This window comes from Citrus sinensis, chromosome 9, assembly GCF_022201045.2.
Source record: "Citrus sinensis cultivar Valencia sweet orange chromosome 9, DVS_A1.0, whole genome shotgun sequence".
Lineage (NCBI taxonomy): Eukaryota > Viridiplantae > Streptophyta > Magnoliopsida > Sapindales > Rutaceae > Citrus > Citrus sinensis.
In genome coordinates this window covers 29,958,705-29,970,706 of record NC_068564.1, presented here as the reverse complement: position 1 = coordinate 29,970,706, position 12,002 = coordinate 29,958,705, and the positions used below count along the sequence as shown (strand labels likewise).

The following is a 12,002-nucleotide window of genomic DNA, read 5'->3' as shown; positions in this document are numbered from 1 at the left end:
TGCTGTACTAGCTTAGCTGGTGACGTGTATAAGCTGCAGATGAAGCTGCTGAGCTGGATTGGGTAGTTGCTAAAGCTGTAATAGATTATCCAGCTGGCTTGTTATGATTGGAAGTTGGATTAGTTTGTTAATACAGCAAACGATTAGCTCTGTTTTTAGTTTTCAGCTTAATGTAACTATAAATACTTGCTAACACGTTTTCAGTGTTAAGCTTGAGTTTTTAATCAATAATAAATCAATTCAGTTAAAGTTTCTTTGTTAATTTTCTTTCACTTTCTCACTTGCCAAACAACCTATTAATTCTAAAATGGTATCAGAGCTAACACCTATGTCAGGATCTAATCATATAGTTTCCTCATCACTTTCATTCAACTTTGTTCAACCTGCAAAACTCGATAGATCAAACTACTTGGTGTGGAAAGCTCATGTTAGAACATCGATCATCGCCAATGGACTTGAGAGCTTTATCAATGGTGAGAGTGTGTGTCCAGAACGTTATCTCACTGATTCTATTCAAGAACTTCAAAGATCTGGAGCTGGAACATCACAGAAGCAGGAAAATACAGAGTATATCTTATGGATGAAAACTGACAAACTTCTGCAGAGCTGGCTGCTTTCGTCAATGGTGGACAATGTATTGATCATGGTGATCAATTGTGAAACATCACTTGAACTTTGGGAGATGCTTGCTGGAATCTTCATGTCACAATCCAAAGCAAGATATCTGCCTTTAAAGATGCAGATTTAATCAACAAAGAAAGGATCACTCTCCATCAGTGATTACTTCAACAAGATGAAGAAAATTGTTGATAGCTTGGCCATTAGAGGTAATCCAATTACTTCGAATGAACTGATTATGCACTTGCTTACTGGATTGGATGAAAACTATGAATCCTTAGTCACAAATATACTTACTAGACTGGAAAAAGAGACACTTACTGCTGAAGAGGTGTACTCTATGTTACTTAGTCATGAAACTAGGTTGGAAATGAGCAAAGGAAAATCACATAATGAACCTCAGCATGATATGACAGCAAATTTTGCTCAGAAAAGCCAAGGTTATAATAGATCTGGATATAATCAGAAAAATGTAGGTGCTGGAAATTTTGGTGTTTATGATAACAACCAGAACATGAATACTGGTCCTGGAAGAGATGTTGTGTGTCAAATCTGTTACATTCCAGGCCATGGAGCTTATAAGTGCAAACATAGATTCAATCAAGGGTTTATTCCTAGAAACAAAAGCTTTGGTGGTTTCAGGCCAAGAGGTGGAGGTCAAAATTATAGAGGTTTCCCTGGAAATAATCAGAATTATTTTGGTAGAGGTTCTAGATACAACAATTCTGCTTTTGGATCTGGATTCAGACCCAACTTTCCCAGGCAAGCTGGACCGACTGGACCTTTCTTTGGCTATGTTGCCTATCAGAATCCAGGATTCATGAATCCTCAAGGTGCCTTTGACTTTCCAAGTGCAAATGGTGATTATACTGGTGTTCCAACAGCAAACATGTATGCTGGAAATTATGGCATTCCTCATAATGTCTCTCCCTCTGCACAATTGACAAACTTCAGCAATGTAGCTTATCCAGCCTGGTACCTTGACTCTGGAGCAACAAATCACATTGCTCAAGATGCAGGTATACTTTCTAAGTGCTCAATTTACCATGGCCTTGAAAAACTACATGTAGGAAATGGTATGGGGCTGCCTATTCATAATGTTGGTTTTGTTGCTGTTAAAACCTTGACTACAATACCTATATACCTAAATCATGTTCTGCATGTCCCTAAAATTACTAAAAACCTTATTAGTGTTTCCAAATTGCTTGCTGATAACAGTGTTTTTATTGAGTTTTACAACCATGTTTGTTTTGTTAAGGACAAGAATTCAAGAATCACATTGCTCAAGGGGATTGCTAGAGGAGGTCTTTATCAAGTTTCAAGCCTAAATGTAGTCTGTGATAACTCCAGTTCAGTGTTCCCAGTGTCAACCACTTCTGAGTCTGTTTTTAATACATTTCCAGCAGCTCCAATGTCTATGTTTACTCAATTAGTTCCTTTGATACTAAGTTTCACTCTTATATGCTTGTAAATAATTCTCAAATCAATAAGAATGTCCATATGGCTCACTTTGCTTCATATAACAAGCATGTTGATTATAGTTTACTGCACAAAAGAATGGGTCATCCAACTACTCATGCCTTAAAACAGATCATGAAATGCCTGAACTCAAATTTTATTCTTCCCAAAGATATCAAAACACAGTTCTGTGATGCCTGTCAACTAGGCAAGTGTCATATGCAGCATTTTCCCTCCATTGAAACTTCAACCACTCAGCCCCTTGAATTACTACATGCTGACCTTTGGGGACCAGCTCCCATTACCTCTTCACAAGGTTACACCTACTATCTGTCCATCTTAGATGACTACACTCGATACACTTGGATCTTTCCTCTCACTGCAAAATCCAAAACCTTGTCAGCCTTTATTGAATTCAAAAACATGATTGAAAATTGCCTGAACTTGAAAATTAAATGTTTGCAAACTGATTGGGGTGGAGAATTCAGGCCTTTTGTGTCATATCTTTCTGATCAGGGTATCCAATTTAGACATCCCTGCCCTTATATCCATCATCAAAATGGGAGAATAGAGAGGAAACATAGGCATATTGTTGAAACAGGCCTTACACTTCTTGCTCAAGCTCACATGCCACTCAAATTCTGGTGGAATGCATTCCATACAGCCACATACCTTATTAATAGACTTCCTACACCTGTTCTCAACAATCAATCACCTTTTGAGAAACTTTTTCATAAATCACCAGATTATACATTCATGAAAGTCTTTGGTTGCTCTTGCTACCCTTATCTCAGACCTTACAATCATCATAAACTCCAGTTTAGAAGTGGAAAATGTGTCTTTCTTGGCTATAGCTCCCTTCACAAAGGATATCAGTGTCTTCATCCTTCTGGCAGGGTGTATATCAGTAATCATGTTATTTTTGATGAGTCATCTTTTCCCTTCAAGTCAGCTGAAAATTTCTCTGCAAAATCATATTACAATTCTTTGCAAGAATCTGGTTCTTCAAACCCTTTTGTTTCTTTTACCTTATCACAGACTGCTGCACAACTTGATAGATCACCCTCTCAATCTACACCTTCAGCAACTGATTCAGCCTCCAACTCACATTTATTCAGCTCTGAAAATCAGCCCCTGTCTCATATTCCCAGTCCTATATATCATCATTCACCTTCTCAACCTATTCATCATCTATCTCCACCTTCTCAATCCACTGATGGGCATCCCATGCTTACTCGATCCAAAATGGGAATATTCAAACCAAAAAAGGCCTATCTAGTTCAGTGTGATCCTAAATCCACAGAACCACTCACAGTCTCTGCTGCCCTCAAAGATCCAAAATGGCTACAGGCAATGAAAGAAGAATATCATGCCTTAGTTAATAATCAAACCTGGACACTTGTTCAGCCTACATATCCAGTCAAAGTTGTAGGTAACAAGTGGGTGTTTAGGATTAAACACAATGCCGATGGCAGTATCTCAAGGTTCAAAGCCAGACTTGTAGCAAAGGGTTTCCACCAAACTCAAGGCATTGATTACAATGAGACCTTCAGTCCAGTGGTGAAGGCTTCTACAGTTAAACTTGTTCTGAGCTTGGCTGTTCTTAATCACTGGTCACTGAGATAAGTTGACATTAATAATGCCTTTCTTAATGGATATCTTACTGAAGAAGTATATATGCAACAACCTGAAGGTTTTGTGGATCCATCCAAACCTACACACATCTGTAAACTTCAAAAGACATTATATGGCCTCAAACAAGCTCCCAGAGCTTGGTTTGATAGATTAAAAACAGTATTAACTCAACAATGGGGCTTCCAGAATTCCAAGTCTGACAATTCTCTCTTTTTCCAAAAGATTCAAGGTCATCTCTTGTTGGTATTAGTCTATGTGGATGATATTATTGTAACAGGATCAAACTCTGCACAAATTCAGCAAGTCATTATCAATCTACAGACTACATTTGCTTTAAAAGACCTTGGAGAACTGCATTTTTTTCTGGGCATTCAGGTCACCAAAACTGATACAGGCCTGCATCTCTCTCAGTCAAAGTATATTGCTGATTTACTTACCAAGGTTAAGATGCAAGATTGTACTCCCTGTTCCACTCCAATGGCTGCAAATGTTCCACTTACTAAAACTGATAGTGAGCTTTTTGCTGATGCCACTTTGTATAGAAGCACAATTGGAGCTCTCCAGTATGCTACCCTGACCAGACCCGAGATAGCATTTTCAGTGAATAAACTCAGCCAATTTCTAGTTGCTCCAACCATTAATCACTGGCAAGCATGCAAAAGGATTCTTAGATATCTAAAGGGTACAATGCATATGGGGTTACAGTATTCTCATCAAGGTCCCTTGCACATCGACTGTTTCAGTGATGCAGACTGGGCAGCTGATAGGGATGACAGAAAATCAATTGCTGGGTACTGTGTTTACTTTGGCCCCAATATGATTTCTTGGTGTTCTAAGAAACAAGGAGTAGTGTCCAGGTCCAGCACTGAATCTGAATATCGAGCTCTAGCAATGGCTGCATCTGAAGTTTTGTGGCTCAAGTCCTTGTTGACTGAAATTGGCATTTCTCTAGTCTCTACTCCTGTCATTTGGTGTGATAACCAAAGTGCAGCTGCCTTAGCAAGCAATCCGAAATTCCACTCTCGAACTAAACACATTGAGCTGGATGTTCATTTCTTGCGAGAGAAGGTTGCTAATCAAAACTTTCAGATCAGCTATGTTCCTAGTTCTCATAACTCAGCTGATATCCTTACTAAAGCTTTAGCCTATCATCCTTTTCATTATCTCAGAGACAAGCTCACCCTCACATCACTAGGCTGAGCTTGAGGGGGGATGTTAAGAGTATAGCTGAAGCTGCTGTACTAGCTTAGCTGGTGACGTGTATAAGCTGCAGATGAAGCTGCTGAGCTAGATTGGGTAGTTGCTAAAGCTGTAACAGATTATCCAGCTGGCTTGTTATGATTGGAAGTTGGATTAGTTTGTTAATACAGCAAACGATTAGCTCTGTTTTTAGTTTTCAGCTTAATGTAACTATAAATACTTGCTAACACGTTTTCAGTGTTAAGCTTGAGTTTTTAATCAATAATAAATCAATTCAGTTAAAGTTTCTTTGTTAATTTTCTTTCACTTTCTCACTTGCCAAACAACCTATTAATTCTAAAACTAACTATCCGTTTCAAGAAACGAAAAAGAGAACCCATCATGCAATGATGTCTTCAAAATATAAACGGTTCTTTGGTTCATGTTAATTCTGATGATTACAACCGGGGCACCGAGTAGTAGTAATTAAGCGAGCTCCACAGTCGTAGCAGAACGCATTCCCGCACCTGCATTGATTTATGGAAGCAGAACAAAGAAATCAATTCAACTGCACAATATGGTTAGTTTTGGTAGAAGCAGAGCTAAATTTTTTCAGGAATTTGAGTACAGAAACCAAAGACAAGTAACTGACACTTGCCAGCAGAGAACATAAGTCTAGGGTTTTTAAGTCAAAAAATTCCTCAAGACACACACACACGTAAAATTATTTGTCTTTAAAACTGTACAATTTAAATGCATTACATAGTGATGTTTAGAAACCGTGTGATTTAACAAATTCATCGCTGAATGTCTTTTTGTTGCAAATACAAATTTTAGAAAAGATATACTACATATGATTATTTGGAAACCACATGTGCTTCTCAAAATGAGAAGCACCTTGAATAAAATGACATAAATATAATTGTGGTGGTTGAATGGATGAAAAGATATGTGTGTGTCTATATATATAGTGAAACATATGAGTCAAAAGTTTTCAAGCATAAAAAAATTACGATGACAACACAGAAATTTATGTGTAATAAACTTGCGACCAAGCTTGCTAGGACCCTCAATGGTATCATCAAGTAAAATACTATAAACCAAATTCAGGTATTAGTCTGAACAGAAAATTATAAGCAGACCTGCACTTCATATAAAAGCAGCCGGCTGATCTTTCCACAAAGTAATTGCAATTTGGGCACCTCTTCCACTTCTTCTTCTTTGCTAAAGAAACCACCATGTCATCCTCACCGCGATTCTGCAATTTCTGAAACTGGGAACAATCAAACTCCGAATGCCAAGGAACCTTACACTGCACGCAGAATAGTCTCCTACACTGAGGACAATTTGATTGTCTGATAGCTTCTTCTTCATCGATCAACATGATTGAGCAGTCTTTATACGGACAGTAGAACTTTTTATGACCAACAAGTGCAGACTCACATAGAGCAAGTCCCCATCTGGCAAACACATCATCAGGAAGGATCAAACGGCAGTCCTCAAACTCTAGCCTTGCTTCACAACCCAATTGCGGGCAAGAAATATTTGTTATGTTGTCTTCAAGCTTGGAAGCTATGTAGCGGACAACACATGAAGTACAGTTAAAATGGGAACAGCCCTTTACATTGAATGAGTCATAAAGTGACCTCGATTCGACACAGATTTCACAAACAAAAGATGGAGTCCCATCATCAGTTTCAGCATTTGAAGACCGCCTTTTTCCAAGATTAACTGTTTCTTCATCTGTCAGCTGACTCTCATGTGATTTTGGAGTCAAGTAAGCTTCTTCAAGCTCTTCATTCACCTCAGAGTAAGGTGGCGTTTGTTTTTTAACTTAATGACTTAAAGTGCCTTAACTTAATTAATTAAGTTAATTAGAGGTGTTTGTTTTTATAACTTAATGAGACTTTTAAGATAATTTTGACTTAATAAAATAAGCTAATTTTTTTGGCTTTTTACTTAATAGAGAAATCTGAATTAAGTCAATTACTTACTAATGTCAAAAATATCCCTGTTTTATAATTTATTTTTCATGTCTATCATAAAACTCACCTATAGATATTTACCCCACATAAAAATATCCATGTTTTTTCCTTCTTATATTATATATGATAAAATTTGAAATTTATGGTATTTTATATATTAAAATTCTAAAATAATTATGTATTCACTTGAATATAGTTTTACTTATAAATGTTAAAATATTGTGGTATTTAATATATTATTTATTTGGCATTCAAATTTAATAAGGATACAAATGTAAAAGTACATATTTTCAGCTTTTTAAGTTGAATAAAACAAATAACTTAATACTTATTTTTCGAGATTCAGACAAAAAAACAAACATATTATTCAGATTCAGACATTCAGACCTATTCAGAATTCAGACTAATTCAGGTCTATTCAGATTTCAGACAAAAAAACAAACTACACCTAAGTCACCTTTGAAGTCACTACCTCCATTTCTTTCCTGTGCTTTTTGAGCTTGCTTTTGGTCAATAACGTGCCAATCTTGTTACCCATTATGCCTTAATTTCCTGTATAACCGGCTATTAATGAACGTTTATAAATAATGCCATGCTGTTACTTTTATTTATTTGAGCAATCTTTTTACTTTTTCCTTTTGGATTAATGCTCTTCTGATTCAGCATAAGAACATTAATGACTTCCTCTCTAAGTTTAAGGCATCGGAGAAAGCTATTGGTTTCCCAAAGAATCTGGGATGCTGGCCAACTGCTTGATATCGACTGACAGAAATACCTAGCTATTCAGCTCATCTAAACCGTCCAAATGAACAAAACTACACAAGCGAGCACCCAAGATTTCAATTTCATCATGTACAGAAAATAGAACATTGGGGCCCCCCATAAAGATTACCTTTTTAAAGAAACCGTGTTCAGTCGAAGCTTTTCTTTAAAGTTTTAGTTATGAACTGACTAATTAACTATCATTACTTTACATAGGGCTTCCCCACCCCCCCTTCTATTGTCGCTGATCATAGCAGAACAGAGCATCATCAATTAATCCATGTTTATTAGACCACAAATTGTTAATACCCCGGCTGACATTTAGGCTTAAATGAAATTGGAAGCAAATCAATTGTAGATGCTCCTACTAGACTGAAACTTTTGAAACTGGGTAAAACTATACTATTTTTGAATTTTTTTTGTTTCTTCCACCTTCTAATGAAACGGGGAGGACAACTGGAAATTGCCTCGCGTTACGCTGTCCCAAGAACTAGCTGCCAATAGAGGACCCAAAAATCAAGAGGACTTTATTAGAGGGGTAACGATTGATAACAACTTCTCTTGCCAGGAATATAATGCTTCATATGGCGACCTAGCCATGATGGACCATTGAACAAAAATCAATGATACAATTGTTAGCATGCAATTACAAATTCCAATATTTATGTACATTATAGTGACTTGTGAATTTGTCACACAATACAGCAATCAAGTGAAAATGAAAAGAAGAAAGAAATATGTACAACTTTAATTCATCCCTTTAAACTGTTCCTTTGTACAAATATAATGTGAGTCACCCCATGAATTTTTGTTCTATGATTACATATTGCAGAAGAGAAATAAATTTTAGGATTAAGCGTTTCTCTACATACAAAGCCTCACCAGGTAGTGATGGATATGTAGCTTCACATGCAGCAGAGATATGCCACAAAGCAATGAGGACTAGTGGCTTAGACTGGAATAAAGTCCTTCAAGCGCAGCATACAGTGGTTCAGCCGCCTTTGGCCGGTCCACTGTCCCAAGAAGAATGTCTGCCGTAGTCAAATAAGGATCCCCATAAAACCGTAGATTGGTATCCATCCTTGTCGCAACAATGTTCCCTTCCAGCGACACTCCAACGAAAGCCCCTGATAATTTTGCAGCAATATATGGTGTTACTAAATCTCCCAAAACTTAACTTCTGGGAATAAAGATGAAAGCTACCTCCTTACCTACAGTAATTTGAAATCTCAACCACATGCCTTGTTTAAACTTTACATGACACATTGAGATATAACTTGGACCTTTTTTGATAAGGAGATATAATTTGGATTAAAACAAGACTATCTTATTTTACCTCTCTTTTATTCCTAACAAGTACCCAGCAGAATGGGTCATACATCAAGTATTTCACATAAAATGTAATATTCTAAAAGCCAGCATCTAGCCAAGCAAATCCAATTTTCATAACTTGCTGTTCTTACACAATGGCGGTTCACATATTGACCATGAAGGCATGTAGTGGTAATCCAAAATAAGCATATTTCAGCACTATACAGAAATATCTAGCAGGTTTTAAGATAAATTTCAAATTTTATGTAGAACAGAGTGCTCGGTCTGTTCTCAAATTCAAGAATACCCCAAGGACTGCTCTTCCAGTGATGAATTTGAACTGTCCCGAAATCTCAAATTTTTATGAGGAAATTTTTAACTATGTCAGACAATCACAAAGAGAAGGCAACTGGCTATGGTAATTCATAAAGCAGAATCCTAAGAGATGTAGCCAAAGCCATTCAGGAAACAATACCTTTGCTACAACTGTAAGTATAGCACATGCCAGAACCTCTCTCTCCAGCACGAAGATCTGCTTCCAGCACTCTCCCAATAGGCCCTGCTGCAGCACTGCAACCAGCACCAAGAGAAAAATGCAATCGACTGCAAAACGTTTTTACAGCTTTTGAATCATGGAGCACAACTATGAAGTCCATGAGCTCCCCCCCAATCTAGAGAACCAAAAGACAAGAAACAAAATTTATTACCAGAACAAAATATTCAAAGGAATATACAAAATAAATTGATATAAATAACTCATAGTGGAACCTCTTTCAGTTAGTAAAACACATGTGAATTTACCTGAGCGCCCCATCCTAAACCAACTGATAATATAGCTGATGGAGCAGACCAGGAACCATCTGACCTTCTAGCAACAACCAAACCAGTGCCAAGTTTGTAAGAAACTAGTACACCAGCTTTAGCAACTGTTAGAATTGCCAGACCCTTGGCCCCGTTCAGAACCGCTAAGGGTATTGATCTCTCAGGATTTGACTCCGCAACCTGTTCATACCAACAAATACTATCAGAATGCTTCATAACAACATCAAACAGAAACATGGCTCTCATAATATACTGAGAGAAGTGTAGTTATCTTTGTATGCTGAAGCACCAAAGATTTTAACAAGAAAGAAACTTCCAACGCAAAAACCAAACTCCCAAGCGGGAAACTCATCGTAAGTTCAAACAACTTTGCACTAAACAAGACATTCATAGTAATTAAACTTTGATGAAATCAAAATTCACCTGGCAGTAGCTTCTCAATGTATTAGAGGCCTTATATATCTCATATTCCATTGACAAACCAACTGGAAGGTTCAGCCATCCCCTTGTACATGTCCAATCCACCACATCATGTTTTGCCGCTTGCACAGCATTGCTAATTGTATTAATAAGAACACCTTGTAAAGGATCAAGTCTATCATAACAAGCATCACACACCCTTTGTGGATTCCGCTCTCTAAACCTCACAGGCAACAGACACCTTCCCTTAGTACAAATTCTACAGAAAACCCCTCCACAAAACCGACAGTGATGTCTACCACGAGTAAGCGCAGTAAAAGGAGCAGTGCACTGCATGCAAACTGTAGTGGAACTATCAGGAAGCCACTCGGGGGGTTCAGCTTCGAGCACCTCTTTGTAAGCAATATATCTAACCCCATCTGGCTCAAGAAGTGGTGGAGCACTTGGAATGTAAACCGATGAGTGCAAATATGTATCGCCATTCTTCCCAGATCCAAAAAACGAAACATTGGAACTGCTCTCTTGCTGATTCATGCAATCGCTTGGAGTTTTGTTTTGCCCGGTTATGATTGCAAATATTCCACTCAGCACATTTTTCAGATTTACCTCTGGAGGCATATTATTTCTTAGAATATCAGTACATTGATCATCACTTGAATCATATCCGCCATCAATAACGTCATCAGATTCAAGTGGAAACTGATACATATAATCTTCTTTCGTGGAATTTGAGACTGTTGGGTAAGGTTTTTTGCCTTCTGGCACCCCCCAAACAGAATCACCATAATCATCATCGTAACTCACTTTAACATTCTCCTTTTTCTCGAGCTTAGAAAGAGAAGAATACAAAACTCTTCCATTATTTGTCGCCATACATGCCCACGACATGCAATCAATGATCACCAGCCACACAAGATTACTGCGAATACAAATAAGTATCCTACTCAGCAGCAAAAAAGAGAAAAACTTATTAATTCAATGATGCCAGCAAAATAACGCTTCGATAAGAATGTCAATTTTGCTTGTTTGTTCACAAACTTTAACAATATCAACTGTGCAGAAAATAAATGAATAAATAAATTGGCCAAGCAACTAGTAGGGCCAATTAAATTAATCGAAAATGGGTATAATTTTTGCGATCCGTATCCTGCCAATCATGCAATTACCATAGATGCTAAAAAACGAATTATATAAGGAGATAAAGCAGAAAATTACACCCCCCCCCCCCCCCAAAAAAAAAAAAAAACTAATTAATTAGTGTTTCTGAATGTTACTCTCTTCTAGGGTTATCGATAACAACTGCATCGCACAAGAGGGAAAGAAAAAAAGGGAAGAAGAAGAAATAGCCATCTGAGAGTGATTAATTCTCATAAGTCATACCTTCGTCTGTGTATATTATGGATTCTAATACGAGTTCTTGATTTCAATAATCTGCGACTTCAATGACACCTAGAATAAAACAAAGAAGATGATGATATGAAGAAGCCAAAAACACGAAGAGTCCTTGGGAAAATAGTTGTTGAATCAATTCTGGCGCACGTAAGTCATTTAATTTAAGATAATGATTACTCGGTTTTTCTATAAACACCCCAATGAATTCTGTTTTCACCCCTTCGGACGTGATTAAAAAGGCTCACCGTTTGATTGCACAATATTAGGTGGATAGCCACATGGGCTTGGTCCTCCTATCGCCGTTTGACTTAATAAACCCCAGAAAAGCTCTGGGCCTGGAATAAAAGTAAGAGACTACGAGTGTGTCTTTGTAAAACTCCTTTTCAATTGAAATTATTTGAATGACCAAAGGCATTAATT

At 37.4% G+C, this 12,002-nt stretch overlaps 2 protein-coding genes across 3 annotated transcripts; both read right to left on the bottom strand.

Moving 5' to 3' along the window:
* Positions 1–5,272: 5,272 nt before the first annotated feature.
* LOC102625153 (E3 ubiquitin-protein ligase RSL1-like) lies at positions 5,273–7,413 on the bottom strand. Its single transcript, XM_025097451.2, has 3 exons — positions 7,410–7,413; positions 6,033–6,723; positions 5,273–5,417 (listed from the first exon to the last, which is right to left on the bottom strand). Exons 1-3 carry the CDS (start codon positions 7,411–7,413, stop codon positions 5,336–5,338), a joined length of 777 nt encoding a protein of 258 aa, XP_024953219.2. The 3' UTR covers positions 5,273–5,335.
* Positions 7,414–8,356: 943 nt separating this feature from the next.
* Positions 8,357–11,738, bottom strand: LOC102613948 (uncharacterized). 2 transcript variants are annotated; one of them, XM_006474510.4, is made up of 5 exons: positions 11,571–11,738; positions 10,194–11,109; positions 9,750–9,950; positions 9,424–9,619; positions 8,357–8,764 (listed from the first exon to the last, which is right to left on the bottom strand). In XM_006474510.4, exons 2-5 carry the CDS (start codon positions 11,076–11,078, stop codon positions 8,580–8,582), a joined length of 1,467 nt encoding a protein of 488 aa, XP_006474573.1. In that variant the 5' UTR covers positions 11,079–11,109; positions 11,571–11,738; the 3' UTR covers positions 8,357–8,579. The 2 variants fall into 2 exon arrangements, with proteins under 2 accessions (XP_006474573.1, XP_024953382.1); XM_025097614.2 differs by having other exon boundaries at positions 10,194–11,130; positions 11,571–11,736.
* Positions 11,739–12,002: the final 264 nt, after the last annotated feature.

Bases quoted from the DNA above. Each gene is read 5' to 3' on its own strand.
- LOC102625153 (XM_025097451.2), bottom strand. The intron at 5,418-6,032 runs GTCTGCTTATAA...AAATCAATGCAG, and splicing joins TGCTTTTATATGAAGTGCAG to GTGCGGGAATGCGTTCTGCT.
- LOC102613948 (XM_006474510.4), bottom strand. From the start codon at position 11,078: ATGTCGTGGGCATGTATGGCGACAAATAATGGAAGAGTTTTGTATTCT. The intron at 9,951-10,193 runs GTGAATTTTGAT...TGGTATGAACAG, and splicing joins CATTGAGAAGCTACTGCCAG to GTTGCGGAGTCAAATCCTGA. The intron at 8,765-9,423 runs GTATTGTTTCCT...CAAAATTATCAG, and splicing joins TACTTACAGTTGTAGCAAAG to GGGCTTTCGTTGGAGTGTCG.